General features: G+C 39.7%; 1 protein-coding gene across 1 annotated transcript in view; it reads right to left on the bottom strand.

The window, feature by feature from the left end:
• Positions 1-3210: 3210 nt before the first annotated feature.
• Positions 3211-17836, bottom strand: part of Bhlhb9 (basic helix-loop-helix family member b9) — a 50703-nt gene continuing 36077 nt past the window's right edge. The window contains exons 3-6 of the mRNA XM_028776990.1: positions 7339-7420; positions 6959-7039; positions 5812-5916; positions 3211-5528 (exon numbers count right to left, since the gene is read on the bottom strand). Coding sequence (XP_028632823.1) covers positions 3628-5241 — 1614 coding nt within the window. The 5' untranslated portion in view covers positions 5242-5528; positions 5812-5916; positions 6959-7039; positions 7339-7420 and the 3' untranslated portion in view covers positions 3211-3627. The remainder of the gene's footprint in view (positions 5529-5811; positions 5917-6958; positions 7040-7338; positions 7421-17836) is intronic.

Genomic DNA, 17836 nt, shown 5'->3' with positions numbered 1-17836 from the left:
AAAGCTATACTTTTTAACACCAACAATATATATTTTAACAGCAATGTTTTTAAATGCTAAATATTTTTAAAGAACAAAAGATTTACAAATACTTCACTGAAGATATATGGGTGGCAAACATACATATGAAAAAATAGTCAACATCATTAATCATTAGGCAAATGCAAATTAGAACCACTATGAGGTATGGAAAAAATAAGAAGTACTAGCAAGGATGAAGAAGAACAACGTTTACTCACTGTTATTTGCAATGTAATCTGGTACCACTTTGGAAAAAGTAAAACTAGAACATACTGTATAATCTCCCAATACTCCATTCCCATTGTTTTTTAAATTCAGAATCAATAAAAGTATATGTATCCAAAAACAACTTGTACATCTATTGTCATAGTAGCTTTATTTTCTACAACTCAAATCAGAACCCAATGCCAACTAACAGTTGAATGAGTAAACCAACTATGGTAAAGACATAATGGATTATTACTTGACATTAAAATGTGGTGAGCTATTAAGACACATGACATGGATAAAACTTAAATAATCTTGTTGAACAAAATAAGCCACTATCCCTCCCATGAGTAAATGTTCCATGATCTTTTATATATAATTATAGAATGTTATTGTCTTGCCAGAAAGTAAATCAGTGGTTCCCTCAGGATTGGAAGAAAGCATTACAATGGTGTATCTTGGGCAAAGGGTCCACTTTGTATTTTGATATAGTTATGGTTCCATATGTCAAAACCTAGTAAATAATGTACTTTATGACATATGAAGTCTTTCCTTCATATACTGTAAGGTTATATTATACAGTAAGGTTCCATCTGTTATACGCTACAAGCACAAGGAATGACTAATGTAAAAGTTTCTGTGCTCTTGAGCAAAAATCTGGATAGATGGTTTGAGAATCAGGGTAAGTTATACATGGCTTGCATTTCTAGATCTCACAGAACTTGTATAGGATTATGTAGGGAACATATTCAAGGCTGGGTCATAAAAATGCACACTTTAAACATTCAGTTTAATGTATATGAGCTATGTGTCAATAAAGTTATCATAAAAGCATGTGGTAGATTATATACTAATTTGTAGGGATAACTGATCAGAGGAAAAGGTAAGTTGTTGAATACTATACTCTAATTTTTGAAATGAATAAATTGTTTACTATTCAAGAATATGAAATAGAAGATATATATATCTTCTATATATATATGACAAAATAACATGGGAAAATGTTCATAAGTTGGGCAGCAAGAGTTACAAATAGTACTACTTAAATATGATTTGTTTCTTGACTGAACATAGTAAAGCAAGTAACTCAATGGTCTCACATGTAAGGATTTTTCTCTATTATCTCAGACTAGGGACTGTAATTTCTATCAGGAGTATTGGAGAAATCAACCACACCCTCAATGTGCTGAGAAACTTTCTGAAAAAACAGATTTCTAGAAAACACCATCTATAGGATGAAACAGCAATCTCTCGCCTTGGTTCCCTCTTCCCATATTCCTGAAGTTACAGTTCTGGGCCTAAACTTCCCTGGTTAAGTTTATTCTCAATCTTTGAAAGTTGAAACATTAGATGGGATAGCCTATCAGAAACATTTGGCTTTTCATGTAATATGTGAATAAATCATGACTCATTTAAAATTGTAGTTATGATTTTGCAAGGAAAATTAAAAGCAGTTAGCTTTCTGAATGCATGGTATAAAAGAGGATATAGAATGATTCTGGCTCTTTCAAAAAAATACACACAGAAAGATAGAATCTAGCTTTATTTTCTTTATGACTCCTATATCTACATCTTATTTATACAATAAATTGGATACCAGGGGTAACCCTAGCTGAGATTCCTACCAGAAGGAGACATAGAGACTGAAGTGACCCCTCTTATAGCCAGGTACCATACACATTTGTAGCAAATATGCAGCTTGGTTTTCATGTGGGCCCCTTAACAATTGGAGTGGGGGCTATCTCTGACTCTGTTGCCTGCCTGTGGGTACCCTTTCCCCTACCTGGACTGGCTGGTTGGGCCAGGTAGAAGAAGGTGGGAGAGGATGTGCCTAGTCCTGCTGTGACTAGATGTCCCAGTGTGGGGGCTCCCTTTCAGTTAGGAGAGGAGCAGTGGGGCTAAGAAATTGTAAGGGTAGGACTGGAAAGAGAGGGGGAATTGTGTAGCAAATAAAGAAATAAATTATTGAAACAAAAGAAACTTGAAATACAGAAGATGGGCTTGCCTATCAGAAATATATGGAATTTCATGTAATATGTAAATAAATCATGATTCATTTAAAATACTGGTTATGATTTTTGCAAGAAAAATTAAAAAGCAGTTAGCTTTCTTAATGCATGCTATAAACACGTATAGAATGATTCTGGATCTTTGAAAACAAATACACACAGAAAGATAGGATCAAGCTTCACTTTCCTTATGACTCCTACATCTACATCTTATTGACATGATAAAGTTTTGGAGACTGGTTGCTCAGATGCTGCCTGATAAAGTACATATATTCATTTCAGACATTCCATCTAGCATGTAACCAAATGACTAGTCAACATGAATTTGGAGGAAGCCAAAACTTGTTAACCTGGTAGGGGATATTATCCATCAGAAAATTAACTACTAAAACCAAGAGTCTCTGTGCTGTGAAGGCTATCGCCTAAAAGGGGGAATGTGTCAAGGTGGTATAGTGAGATGGGTTCTAGTGGGAGAAAAATCACCTGTGCCACCTGCTAGGTGTGAAGAGCTAGGGAACAGCACGTACTGGTTATAATTATGATTGGGGAACACTCGGAATGAGAGATAATAAAAATATGAGTTAACTAGCTCACAGGATCACCACACAAAAGGAATAAAACTTGCAAAATATGCCCATCTAAATGTGTGATGGCAACTAATAAGAAAAAAATACTACCTTTTCATGCTTACTCTTTTCTTCTTTGACATGAAAGATAAAATAGTCTACAATTTGAAATTTTAATATAAAAGTAAATTTCAAAATGAATATATTGTAGAGTTAGTGTAATTCAAGGCCTTTTTGTATTCTATAATGAAATGTTTGATGTAGTTGGATAAAGGGAGAATAGAAATCACTCTTACATTTAATAGCATACAGTAACCTCCCTCCTTTTTGAATCAAGAGTGCACATTTGGCAATAGGCATATATATATATATATATATGAATATATCATATACACAAACACACAGTATAAGTACCATCAGATATCTTTATTTGCATATGCCTTATTTCTGTAACTAGATTACAAGACCAGTAGTTTCTTTTTGCTATCCGGAGCCACAAACAGATCTAAGCAGATACTAATCCTCAAGACATTGTACTTCTGAGAGTTGGATCACAGTTTCTGTAAGTAAAATGTTAAAAATCTGCTAATCTAGATAAGATAGAAATCAATAAACTTTTTTATCTCAAGATGTAATATTTATTTGATACATCAAAAATGTCCTAGCTTTGAGCTAGAACCTGCCACAGGTAATAATATGTAAAAGATGTTAAGACAAAAATGTGAGAGCAGTAATTACCAAAATATTATGCAAAACTCTTTGGGCATGTACAGCCAATTAAATTTTGGACACCATTCAGTGTTCTCTTTAATTTCTGGGTCACTTTACATTCTTTCAATAATCCCCTTAACTTCACGGAATATGGCAGTAAGAGTATTGTAACTCAAGTGATCAACTACTACAATTGAGCCCTTTCTAATATGCTCCTTTATGTTAATAAAGATGGCTACAGCACTAACAAGATTGGCTTTTGCCTCTTTTTGGTTAAAGATAAGTTTTAACGCTGTTAATGCCTTCATATTTATCATATCTCTGGCTGCCTTGGGATTTTCAGACATATTCAAAAATACTTTCAAAACAAGATTCCTAGTCTTACGATTTCCCTGGGACAGCAAATGGAAAAACTCTGAAAAGTAGCTAACTACAATGTAGTGATGGACAGACTCAGTAGTCAGCTGCCCTATGATCTTTAATCCAGACTGCTGGCCCGGTGAGTTCAAAGGGAAAGATACAGTTTCTTTACACATATGCTTAACATGAAATTCAACCTTGTGTTGTCTGTCATCCCCAGAATTCAGAGTAATAACAGCCTTTTTTATACTAACCTCAGGGGAAGAAAAACTGAGCAAGCTTTCAATAAGAGTCACGACACCCACTTCATTAATGAATTCCTGGGCAAATGGATGAACTTTATGTATACCCATTGCAATCTGTGCTATTTTATGAATAAGAGGATCAGTAGTTGACTTAAGTATGTTAACAAGCTTTTCAAATTCCGGAGAATCCAAATAGCACTCCATTTTGCAAGGGCAAGCAAATGGCTTGATGCCATTCTCTTCTCTGATCTTGATTTGCTGTCTAATTTCATCTAAGGTCTGGACGCAAGGATCAGAACCAAATGGATACTCAGGTATAGGCTGTAGGCTTGAACGAGTATTCTTAGTAGAAGCTGTTGAAGTTTCCTCTTCATTTGAGGCCAGAACAATATATGAAGACCTTGCCTCAGATGAGTCCTGGGATCTATAACCTAACACTGCTGGAGTTACAGCAGGAGCTTTGGGCCAGATAGTTACCTCAGACCAGTCCTTTGGCCTATCCTTTTCATTAATTTCATCCACTGGCTGAGGTTTAACTATTTTGAACACAGGTTTAGGATCAGAATCAAAACCAGTGTCATCGCCTTCCCAAAACCAGTTCCCAATAACGTTCTCTTCCTCCTCCTCATCAGCCCCTGACCTAGACTTGTGGCTAGTCCTAGGTGTGGGTTCCTCAGCACGGGCCTGGATACTAGTATTAGGTATATTTTCACACTTAGCAACAGAATTATTACTAACCTCTTCTCCCTTCCAGAACCAGGAATTGATACCAGAATCTTCTCCAGTCCAGAACCAGCTATCACTACTGGGCTTATCTTTACGTGTGGATCTAGCAAACTTGTTCTCAGCCCTATGGCTGAAATCTGATGTGCCTTTTACTAGAGCTTTAGATTCTGATCTTGTTCCTTCTTTTGTCTCAGCAACTACCTTGCCCTTAGACCCTGCCTTCATCTCTGCCCCTGCATCTGATTTAGACCCTGCCTTACCTTTCCCTTTGTCCCGGTTTTTGCCTGCACCTCTGCTTGCATTAGCAGCCTCCCTCTCAGCCACAGCTCTGGCTTGTGCACCTGCCCTTTTTTCTAGTTTAGTCTGCGCCCTAGCCTTATTCTTTGAACCAGTCATGGTTAAAGGAGTTATATACACCTGTCCAGTCTTATCCTTAGTTCTCTGTTTGTTCCACGTTGGTATCTTTATACGTGTTAACTTGGTCAGAAATAAACTTGGCAGAAAGTGTCAAAGACAACTGTCACTTCAGTCGTTACAAAAGTCCCTTTTCTTGACATACAGTCTCTATCAACGATAGGGACAAATGAAAGACACACTCAGGTTAGGGAGAAGACGATGATTTCCAAAGGCAGACCCGTTGAAAGCAATCTTCTCCCAATCCAAGTCTACCAGTGGAGAAAAACCTAAAGTAGGAAAAAGAAAGACTTTGAGTGTCCTCCAACTTTGGTCTTTTATACAGATAGCTACACTGAAGGACATGAAAGGAGATTTGAATTGTGGGGTTGGAGGTGTGGATTAGTAGAGGACTCTGCTATCTCATTTTACTTCTTGTGTATTTGCATCTAGCCCATTATTTTCTCTCCACCATACACAACAGTAACAGCAGGTAAGATGGCTGGAGTGGGAGAAGCTAAGGAGCACCCAGCCCCTTTGGTCCCATATTGGTACACACCATCAGGTACTTACAAGCTTTCAGAAAGGCTTCACTAAGCTGCAGTGATGTGATGGGATTATTTCCTCTTTCCTCACTTTCACTGTCGAAAAGCTGCCCAACCGACTTCAAAGGCAGAACTATAAACAAAAATACATATGGGATTAGAATTTTGAGTATTTGACAGGCTGACCTAAACTTGTATCTCCACGAATCTTAACACTTCCTCATACCTTGTTCTTTCTTATGACTGCTCTTTACATTTTCTGACCCAGTATCTGCTAATTACCTATTGACACAATCTCTGCTCACTGGCCTTCAACTCTCTGTAATGAATATGAGGGCAGTGACATCTGGAAAGCTGGAAAACCTTGGGTCCAAGGGAAGATCTGGTTTCATCTGTGTGTGTTCATGATCACATTCATATTCACCTCAAATTCTAAGTGAACAATTATTTACACGTCTCTATAGCAGCAGTTCTCAACCTTTTTAATGCTGCATGCCTTTAAAAGAGTTCCTTTAAAAGGTTCACATTGTAGTGAACCTAAATCACAAAATTATTTTATTGCTACTTCATAACTGTAATTTTGCTGTTATGAACTGTAATGTAAATATCTGATATGCAGGCTATCTGACATGTAACTGTTATGAAAGGATCATTCGACCCCCCCTCCCCGGGCCCCCCAGAGGGGACACGACCCACAGGCTGAGAAACATTGCTCTATAGGAACCTAGAAAGAAACAGGTTTGTGGATTAAAAAAAGTCAGAGGCAAAAGGCAACATCAGAAATAACAGGAATAAACCCACTAAAGGGATTGAGATGACAGAACACCCGTGAAAAGGTTAATAGCATATGTTTCTGTATATTCAAGGTTGTTAAATGTCTCCCACATGTGGTTAGCCCTGCCCCAATTATTCCTCAGATGTGCTCAGGACCTATAATCTGTCTGAATGTGCATCCTCCTAACCCTAAAGTCATGCACTTTCCCATTCAGGGACTAAATTTCTTTTCCTGAGGAAAATATATAAGGTATAAAAATAGATAGTAGAACACATACAACTGTATTTGGGAAGAAGACAGGAAAGCTAATGAATATAGTAATTTCAAGGTCATATTTGAAATAAGAGCCTCCCCATGGATAGCTAGATCTTGCCCCATGTACTATCAACGACAGCCTTACCACAAAGCAGGATCCTCGGGAGATGCTATTCTTCCCACTAAAGAAGTGTCCTCTGGCTGGAGAAGAGTCGACCTAAAGATACTGAGGAAAATATAAAGAATGTTGACCATGGTATAAAATTATTAGGTTTATGGGCAGATTTCCAAAACCCAAGTTCAAATACCTCTTTTAAAGAATCAGGAACCAAGTAAATGATCTCTATCAACTCTCACGTATGACCCAAATGTGCCACCTTCAGAAACAGCACTTTTTTTTTCTGGTACTGCTTCTTTATAAAAATATGAGGAAGTAGGAAAAGTGGTTGGAGATGATATATGGGGTCCCAGAAACAGACACTAAAATCCTATAGTGATTTCATATATTCCAAATGGAACACTCACCTGCACAAAAAATTCTCCTTTACTTTAACTCCATTCGAATATTAAAGGGACTGTTCAACGTGAAATGTTGAGAAAATGGATCCTGAATATAAAAGATAGGATAATGTCATAATATTTATATAGCCAGGAGTTCTGCATATATGGCCAACTCCTTATCATGACCAATTTCTCGAGGTAAATTAGGTACAAGAGTCTAAATATAGAAGGCAATAAAACAATCCTGTATTGAAGGCAGATGAACATTTCATTCTTATGTTCTGGTGTCTTCATAATCACCCTTCAAATTATGTTTCCCCTACCCCAGAATGCACCACTCCTACTATCCTGACAGGAGACTTTGCCACCAAGCAGGAGCCTGTGGGAAGAGACAGCATCCCCGATGCAGGACACAAGGATCCCTTTCTGGAAATGGGCCCAGGTTGAAAGGACTCACCACACAGAGCTGAGCCATCCTAAGAGCTAGCCACCTGCCCCCAACTCATGAACACCCACTCCCAGCTCCCGAGCCGCCATTTCTCCCATAGGCGCCTCCCCCACATCCCTTGCAGGGCCCAAACACCAGGAAGGGCCTGGGGGGTGGGTGGGGAGGGGAAGCCTGCTGGCAGGCCATCTGCTCCGCAAGCCTCCAGACCCTCAGACTCAAGACACTCTGGCTGCCACCCTGCGCCCAGGGCCCGTTCGGGTACCCGCCTCCTCTCTCCAGCACCTTGGGTCTCTGGGCACCGCGCAAACTCCAGGAAGCAGCCGCGACCCCTTTGCCTCCACTGGACTGTCAGGGCCGGGCAGTGGTCCACAGTGCGAGACAGCCCGGAGCCCACGACACACCCCCACTTGCCTGGCCAGGCGCACAGCCCAGGTCCCCGGGCTCCCCCGCGTCCCTCTCCTGCTCCTGGCCGGTGTCTGTCCTCCGCAGATGCTCTCACAGAGCCCCCACCTCTTTGCGCGCGAGTGGAATGGCAGAGACGTGTCCCGCCCCTACGTCTCTGCAGCAAACGGCAGGGGCTGCGCAGACTGCGGCAAGCCAGCTCGCCTGGAGGGTGTCGGGAAGGGGGCGGAGGGATACCGCGCACTGGGCTCGACGCCCCCTCCCAGACCCACTGTAGTTCCGACTCGGAGTGGGCGGGGCCCGAGGCAGCCCCACTCCTCTTGGAGGGGTGGGCTTCACCAGTGGGCGTCTGCAGACCCCTATTCACCCTAACCAGAGACCACTACCGCTCTTTGGGGGGGCGCCACTATAGTGTGAGAGATGGCTGAAATCTAAAGTCTATGAGAGCTTTAGAGTGGAGGACTATGGAAAGAAGGTGGTTTGGAGATGTGGAGCAGCGGAGGGATACTGATTCCCCCTGCACTCAGAAGGAAGCTGGACATTGCCGGCTGCCTGCCCGCCCCTCCCTGCGCTCCATCTCTGCTACCCTTCAGTTCTCCCTTGTTTCTGAGGCCAGTAGAAAGGGAGGAGGGCTTTTAGTACTGCAGCTTGAGAGGGAACAGGTAGCCTAGCAACAGTCTGCAGAGAGGGCTCTTGGCTCTTCCATGCTTTTCTCTCAATGCTTCATGGAGTTCCTAGGGGAACAGAAATGGGAGCACCTATTACAGCCCTCAACACTGCCCCAGGGTAAAGTAGACTTCTGTCCCTAGGAAACCAACCAGAGGTCTGGGGCAAAAGTCACTTGGCTTCCTTTTCCTTATTTGGACTAAAACCTCATTTGGTCACATATGACATAAAAAAAACCTGGGGGGTGGGGTGGGAGTGGGTTGGAAGAGAGTAGGTGATAGGTCAACCTAAACAGAGAATCAAGAAGCCTTAAGGAAAACAACTAGCATGCAAGCAAAATTTAAAATATAATTTCAACACAAAGGAGTTTGAACAGAGGTACTCGGCATGGATGGACCAGGCTGCTGCTCTCAGAACACGAGTTAGTAAATAAAATTCCCAGTACCAAGCACTGTGTGTTACTGGTTAAAGATGCCTCAGGAACAGTGGTTCTTAACCTATGGGTTGTTAGCTCCTTAATGACCTTTACACAGGGGTCACATATCAAATATCCTGCATGACAGATATTTACATTATGATTCATAACATTAGCCAAATTACAGTTATGATGTCACAAGGAGAATAATCTTGTGGTTGGAGGTCACCACTGAATTAAAGGAAGGTTGAAAATGACTGCCCCAGAGGCACCTAAAACAACATGACTGCCCCAGAGACACCTAAAGCAACATAAGCTATTGTGACATTCTTTGTTGCACACCATAACTACCTATTAAGACTCCATTGCTGAAGAATCACACTTTTTTGCTGTCAGAAAAGTCAATATTTTAAAAGACTTTAATTTGTTCCCTTTTTTTAAAACCATACTTTATTTTATATAGTAATACAAATTATATATTAACTGATGTAATACAAAAAACATATTAACTAACACTATAATAGAATTATTTGAATATAATAAAATTATTTGAATAGAATTAGATTTAAACAGAATAAAAGAATTGAAAGAGAAAACTTCTTTCAAACAGGTAAAGTGCAGGTAAAACCCGAAAATTTAATAAATGAGACAGAGATAATGTAGTTTTAAGCAATTATGAAAGACAGAAGGTAGGCAAAATGACACATAAGTCATGAAAGAGGATGCAAAGCTATTCAACTCCATCAATGCCCCCTCCCAATGAAGTGGATGTGTGAATTCAACTTTTTGTATATTGAAGACGAAAAACCCATTTTTGCATCCCCAAAGAATCCTATATGTGTTACTCCTTTGAGGCAGTGATTGTGAAGTGATTGTGGGCTGTCCTTTCACTCCATTAATAATTATTCTAATAGGAATTAGAGATGACTAGTCCCTGAATACATATGTTACACTGAGCCTGTGATGGTTTGTACATGGTTGGCCCAGGGAGTGGCACTATTAGAAGGTGTGGCCCTGTTGGAGTAGATGTGTCACTGTGGATATCGGCTATAAGACTCTCATCCTAGCTGCCTGGAAGTCAGATGAAGATGTAGAACTCTCAGCTCCTCCTGCACCATGCCTGCCTAGATGCTGCCATGCTCCTACCTTGATGATAATGGACTGAACCTCTGAACCTGTAAGCCAGCCCCAATTAAATGTTGTCCTTATAAGACTTGACTTGGTCATCATGTCTGTTCACAGCAATAAAACCTTAGCTAAGACAGACCCCCATTAGATAAATCAATCTTGAACTGGCCAGGAAACTCCCTGCAGGACAGATTTCATACTGTTGGAAAGCACTATGCAGTCTGCTGGGGAAGAAAAGGCATCAGTGGTCTTACCTAGTGCTGAACCCTCATGATACTGACTCACCAGGCAAGATGTGGCCCTTGGTGCAATAGTGGCAGCACTGTTATGGGGCTAAAGAAGTGACTTCTGTTTGCATTTGTTATTTAATCCACCAGAGAGATTTTATGCCTGGCATTGTACACCTAATTAAAAATTCACCATAGATTCTAGGATAAAACCCATCATTCTGATTTTGATAAATGGTTATGAAGTCAAACAACTTTCTAAATATTTATGGTTGTACTCAAAGATTTGTGCTATTCTTTTTGTTTGTTGGTTCTTGTTTTCTTGAGGTAGTCTTTCCCTGTGTAGCCCTGGCTGTCCTGGAACTCACTCTGTAGGCCAGGCTGGCCTTGAACTCACAGAGATTTGCCTGACTGCCTCACCAGTGCAGGTGTGCACTACTGCCCAGTTGATTTGTGCTGTTCTTAATCTTGGTCAGAGAAGCTTCATTTAAAAACAAGCAGTGGTTGATGCAGAAATTCATAATTTGTTAAATGCTGAGAATAAATGTAACTGTTCAACCCTAAATGGATATCTATATCAATCCTTCCCTAGCATAAGGCTCATGGAACACTGCAGTAGAGGAAGCAGAAAATGTGTATAAGGTGAAAGCTGGGAAGGAATACTGTAAAATGCTCTCTGTCTCCTGGATATGACATGGACTCCTGGCACAGCACCTGTGGTTTTTGCACAAGATCTGTACAAGACTAATACAGTTAAAATTCAAGCATAGAGAACAAAGACTGTTCACACCATCTCCACACTCTCAGGCCAGATCCTGGATGTACATGTCACATACCCACTTTGCCTGGTGAGCTCTCTAGAACCTCTCCCTCCAGCACCTTCCCCATGCTCTCAGGCTTAGCTCCAATTGTGCAGCTTCTTCACTGGTATTCATGGTTGAGCTCACCAAGAATGAGTCCCACCAGAGCCTTCTGTGCCTTCCTGGGCCTAGCTCTAGCTCTAGATATGCATCTCCTGCACCTGTCTTGCCTGGTGAGTTCCTCAGAACCTCACAAGTGAGTGTTATCCCCATACTTTCCGGCCTAGATGCAGATATGCAGCTCCTGCACCAGCCCAGTCTGAGGTAAGCTAGAAAATGATAGAAGAAAAACAACCAATGAAACAAGTTCATGTACAAACTCACATCACAAAAAATGAACAGTATGAAAGGCTAAGAGATACAAATATTGATAAGAACTCAACCTGAGATGAAGGCAGAATTGAAAATCTCAATAACCCAGCTACATAATCCAGGTAAAGGCCTTACAAGCAGAATGAATCAAGTAGAAAGAAACCCTAGGGGAAGAACACACAGAAGACCTTGAAAAGACAAAAATTTCTGAATCATGAGCATAAGAGGAGAAGAATCCCAGGTTAAAGGCATAGACAAGACCTTCAATAGGATCATATAAAAAAATTCTCCAAATTAAAGACATACCCATACATATACAAGAAACTGAAAAAGTACCAACTAGACAGGACTGGACACTAATTTCCCCATGGCATATTACAGTTAAAACATACATTATTCATCTATAAATAATCTATATTCTATAAATAGAGGATATGAGAGCTGCAAAAGAAAGGCTGTAAGTCACATTTATATAAAGGACAATCCATCCAAAAAGCAGCTACTTTCTCAATGGGAAAAATTAAAGCCAGAGGACCCTGGAGTAATGTACTCCAAGTTCTGAAAGACCAGTGGCATCAACTTAGACTACTTAACCAAAAAAAATTACATCTGTCATAGTTGAACATTAAAGAAAATCTTTTCATGATGTAAATATGCTTAAAAATATGTTTATCAAACCATCCCTATTAGAGAATACTGGAGGCAATACTTCAGACTGAAGCAAGAAATAAGCATAGCCAAGAGACTATAGAAAGAAAATAAATTTAGCTATGAGTACTGAGACAAAGTATGACTATGAACACAAACAACAAGAAAGAAAAATAAATAAAATGGCAAAATGACTGTAATCAACACACACATTTCAATAATAACTTTACAAACATTAATGGCTTCAACTCACCAAAATATACAGGTGACTTGAATGAATTAAGAAAAAAAATCTATGGTTTTTGTTGTCCACAAGAAACTCAATCTTTGTGTGTTACGTATAAAAAACTGAACTTACTCTCAAGGATAAATGAAAGTGAAAGGGGAAAAATAATTCCAAGCTAATGGAACCAGAAAACAAGCTGGTGTCACAAATCTTAATATCTGACAAAATAGAATCCATACTAAAATTAATCAAATCAAAGTAGAACACCTCATTCTAACCAAGGGAACATTCTGCCAAGAAGATATTACAATCCTAAATATATATACACCAAATTCTGGTGCACCTAATTTCATAAAAAAATACTATTATTGGAATTATTGGAATTAAATACACAGAGTAAGTCTAGTTCAGTAGTAGTAGATACAGACAGTACCTCCCTTTCTTCAATAGATAAGTCATCTGGACAAAAAAGTAAATAGTAGAATTAAATGACATCATACATCAAATGAATCTAACAGGTAACAACAGAATATTTCGCCTAAACATCAAAGAATATACATTCTACTCAGTAACCCATGGAAGCTGCTCTAAAATGAGACCACATCCTGGGACACAAAACAACTCACATCAAATCCAGAAAAATTGAAATAAACATGTATACTGACCAGAATGAAATGAAGTTTAAGATGAACAGTAAATGAATCTAGTAATTACATAAATTCATGGAGAGTAAATAACACATTACTTAATGATGAATAGGTCAAAAAAAAAAGAAATAGATTTAAAATTTCCTACAGTGCTAAGTTCCTGTTCCCCAATTGGTTCTTGATCCATCAATAAAGATGCTATCAGCCAATGAGCTGAGTAGAACAGGGGAGACTTCCAGATCCCTGCAGGCAAACTAGCAGATGAAGGGGAGAGAGAGAGATTTTCACCAAGTTTCTGATGGAAAAAAGGTGATGAGCCATGTGAGATCTTGGCAGGAATGGCCATAGGCTGTTTCCCCAGGTGGGAGATTAGAAAAACAAGTAATCTGAGGGAAGTTTTGGGTTGCTTAACAAGGAGAATGTAATTAGCAACTAAAGTTGAGGACAGATTTAGGGTGCAAGGAGCTAAGAGTACTAGGAAGGGCACAATAGCCTCGGGAGATTAGGGAGATTAGAAGTGCCCCACAATTGAGCCAAGAAGGCAGGTTGAAAATAAGGGGTGTGTGTGTGTGTGTGTGTGTGTGTGTGTGTGTGTGTGTGTGTGTTTTATCCACGGATCTGAGGGAACCTAGGTGGAGCTGATAGCTCGGTCTGCCTGGAGTTTAAAGCAGGGTAGTAGAAAACTACATGCCACATACAACACAACACAACTCTGGAGCACATTAAAAGTGGTCCTAAGAAGGAAATTTATAGTTTTAAGCACCTGTATTTTTAAAAATCTAGAAAGTGTACAAATGACTTGATGACAAAACTTTAAGGATTTGGAGAAACCAAACCAAATCAAACCCAAATGCAGTAGATGGCAAGAAAAAAATAAAACATAAAATAAATTAATTAAATAGCAATAAAGAAAACAATGCAGAGAATCAGCAAATCTATGAGACAGATCTGTGAGAAAATAGACAAGACTGACAGACCACTGGTCTTATTAACCAAAATAAATAAACAACCAAATTAACAGAATCAGAGTTAAACAGAAAACATTTTAACAGTCATCAAAGAAATTCAGAATAAGGAAATACTTAAAAAAAACTATACTCACTAAATTAGAAAATCCTTAAAGAGATGGAACAATTCCTAGGTTTGTCCAAACCACTGAGGTTAAACCAAGAAGAAACCAATAATTTAAGTAGACACATAATGAAAAAACTGGAACAATAATTTTAAAGTCTTCCAACTGACCTGGATTCATAGGGGCTCACAGAGACTAAACCACCAACCAAAGAGCATGTGTGGGCTGTACCTAGACCTCCTGCACCTATGTATCAGATGTGTAGCTTGTTCTTCATGTGGGTCCCCTAACAATTGGACAGGGCCTGTCTCTGACTCTGTTGCCTGCCTTTGGATCCCGTTCCCATTGCTGTCATGCCTCAGTGGGAAAGGATACACTTAGCCCTGCTGTGGCTTAATGTACCAGGGTGGAGGGATGAAGGGGGGGTGTAAGGGTGGGACTAGGAGAAAAGGAGGGAGGGGGCTTCAATCAGGCTGTAAAGTGAGTCAAACCACAAACAAAACAAAACATAGGCAATATAGATTCACAACAGGATTCAACAAGGCTTTCAAAGAAGATCTAAAATCAATAGTTTTTAAATTTTTCAAAAATTAGGAACAGAAGACATATTTCAAAATCCCCTTTATGAAGCCAGTATTAGCCTAATGCTAAATTCAGGTAAAGAAACAAAAAAAGCAGCAGCAGCAACAACAACACTACAAGCCAATATTCCTGATAAACATAGATACAAAAATCCTCAATAAAATACTGGCAAACTGAATAGAGGAATATAGCAAAAAGATCACAATCAAATTGGCTTTATCTCAGAGATGCAAGGTTAGTTCAATATACATAAGTCATTAAATGAAATAAACATACATGTGAGAGGAGTAAAGAGAGGAAAAGGAAGAGGAGGAGCAAGGTGAGGGAGAGAGCAGAGATGTAGGAGGATGAAGAGCCACGCAGGTATGGAGAGAGGTCGCGGGTAACAACTTATATTTAGGTTAGCTAATTGGGAAACAACTCTAATTATATGGGCATATTGTTATTGAGTATTACCAAACATATAAAGCCTTTGATTAACCTTTAAGCATTAGACTCTCATTTTCTTACTAGGCCCACATGGATTGCGGGATGGCCTGAGCAATGCCCAGCCTTGTAGAGACATCGTGGAAGACTGGCAGAGCCATCTCCCATGCTGGCGTCTCATGGGTGGCAGAGCTGGTGTTTCTGGCTGGCCGTTTCTAGTTGTGGCGCGCAAGTGGTCTCTGGTCACAGAACATGGCGGCTGAGCTAGGCAGAGTTGCTGCAGTTTAGATAGTCGGCTTAACCAGCGGCTGTTTTTAAGTAATTACCGCAACACATACAGACTTTTTAAAAAGTTGCATGATCTCTCAAGAGATGCCAAAAAGGCCTTCTGACAAACTCTAACATACCTTCATGATAAAATACTAGGGACAATCTATTGCAGGAAACATACCTCATCAAAAAGGCTATATATAACAAACCCAAAGCCAACATTATTCTAAACAAAGAAAGACTCAAAGCAATCACATTAAAATCAGAAATGAGACAAGACTGCCCATTATCCCCATTCCTTTTGTATATAGCGCATGAAGCAGCATTAGCTAGAGCTGTATGATAAGAGAAGGAGATAAAAGACATACAAAGAGGAAAAGTAGTTGAATTATCCCTACTTGCAGATGATTTGTTATGATACATGGTATCTCAAAAATTATACCATAAAACATTTTAGAAATGATCAACGCTTTCAGAAAAGTGGCAATTTACAAAGATCAATTTTTAAAAATTCCATAGCTTTTCTGTTTTTCTCCATTAATTTGTTTATTTATTCACTTTACAGCCTGATTGAAGCCCCCTCCCTCCTTTTCTCCTAGTCCCACCCTTACACCACCCCCCCTTCATCCCTCCACCCTGGTACATTAAGCCACAGCAGGGCTAAGTGTATCCTTTCCCACTGAGGCATGACAGCAATGGGAAAGGGATCCAAAGGCAGGCAACAGAGTTAGAGACAGGCCCTGTCCAATTGTTAGGGGACCCACATGAAGAACAAGCTACACATCTGACACATAGGTGCAGGAGGTCTAGGTACAGCCCACACATGCTCTTTGGTTGGTGGTTTAGTCTCTGTGAGCCTCTATGAGTCCAGGTCAGTTGACTGTGTAGGTCTTCTTGTGATGTCCATGACCCATCTGGTTCTCTCAATCCTCCCTGCTACTCTTCCACAAGACTCCCTGAACTCTGCCTAATGTTTGGCTGTGGGTCTCTGTATTTCCATCAGCTACTAGAAGATGCCTCTCAGAAGACAGTTATGCTAGGCTCCTGTCTGCAAGCATAGCAGAATATTTTTAAGAGCAACAGGGATTGGCTGTCTCCCATCAGATGGGTCTCTAGTTGGGCCAGTCACTAGTTGGCCATTCTCTTCTCCAACTTTATCCCTGCATGTTTTGTAGGCAGGACTCATTTTGGGTTGAAGGTTTTGTGGGTAGGTTGATGTCTCTCTCCCTCCACTGAAAGTCCCTCCTGGCCAGTAGCCTTTCTATATACCAATAACAAATATGATCAGAAAGAGAACACAGAATCATTCTCACTCAAAATTGACCAAAAAAAAAAAAAGAATCCTAGCCAAAGGGGTAGAAGACTGTTACATTGAAAGCTTTAACTATTCAAAGAAAGAGCTTTTAAAAGACACTAGAGGATGAAAAGATCTCCCATACTCATGAACTGGTACAATTAATGCTGTAGAAATGACCATCCTAACCATAAATAATTTACATACTCATGCAACCTCAATCAAAATTCCATCAATATTCTTCCTGCAAATAGAAAAAAAAAACTAAATTCATACAAAACTGCAAAAGACTCTCAGTAGCCAAATCTACCCTCAGAAAAAAGAACAGTGCTGGAGGAATTATCATGCTAGATTTCCAGACAGGTTATGGGGCTGTAGAAATAAAAACAGCCTTGTACGGGCACAAAATATAAATATAGATTAATGGAACAGACCAAAACCCAAAGGTAAGCAAATGTAACTACAACCCATAAAATACCAGTAAAACATACACAGTGGAGGAAAGGTGTCATCTTCAACAAACAGTGCTAGGGACACCGGATGTCCATATGTAGAAGAATTTAAAAAGAACCATTAGCCTGCACAAAAATAAACTCCAAATGGACCAAAGACTCCAATGTGAAGCCAAATACACTGAAGCGTATAGAAAATATGGAACACATAACAATGGAGTTCTAGTCATCTGTAAAGAAAAATGAAATCATAAAATTCTTAGGTAAGTAGATGGCACTAGAAAGTATTAAATTGAGTGTGATAATGCAGACAAAGAAAGACAAACACTGCATGTTGACTCTTATTTTCAGATCACAGCTCAGCATCTATTGTATTATTATTATTATTTACACCCTAATCACAATTTTTCTTCCTTCTTCTCCTCCCAGTTCCTCTCCCCACAGCCC

The sequence above is a fragment of the Grammomys surdaster genome, unplaced genomic scaffold, assembly GCF_004785775.1.
Source record: "Grammomys surdaster isolate TR1022 unplaced genomic scaffold, NIH_TR_1.0 276, whole genome shotgun sequence".
NCBI lineage: Eukaryota > Metazoa > Chordata > Mammalia > Rodentia > Muridae > Grammomys > Grammomys surdaster.
The sequence above is the reverse complement of the archived record's forward strand: the minus strand, read 5'-3'. Positions and strand labels throughout refer to the sequence as shown.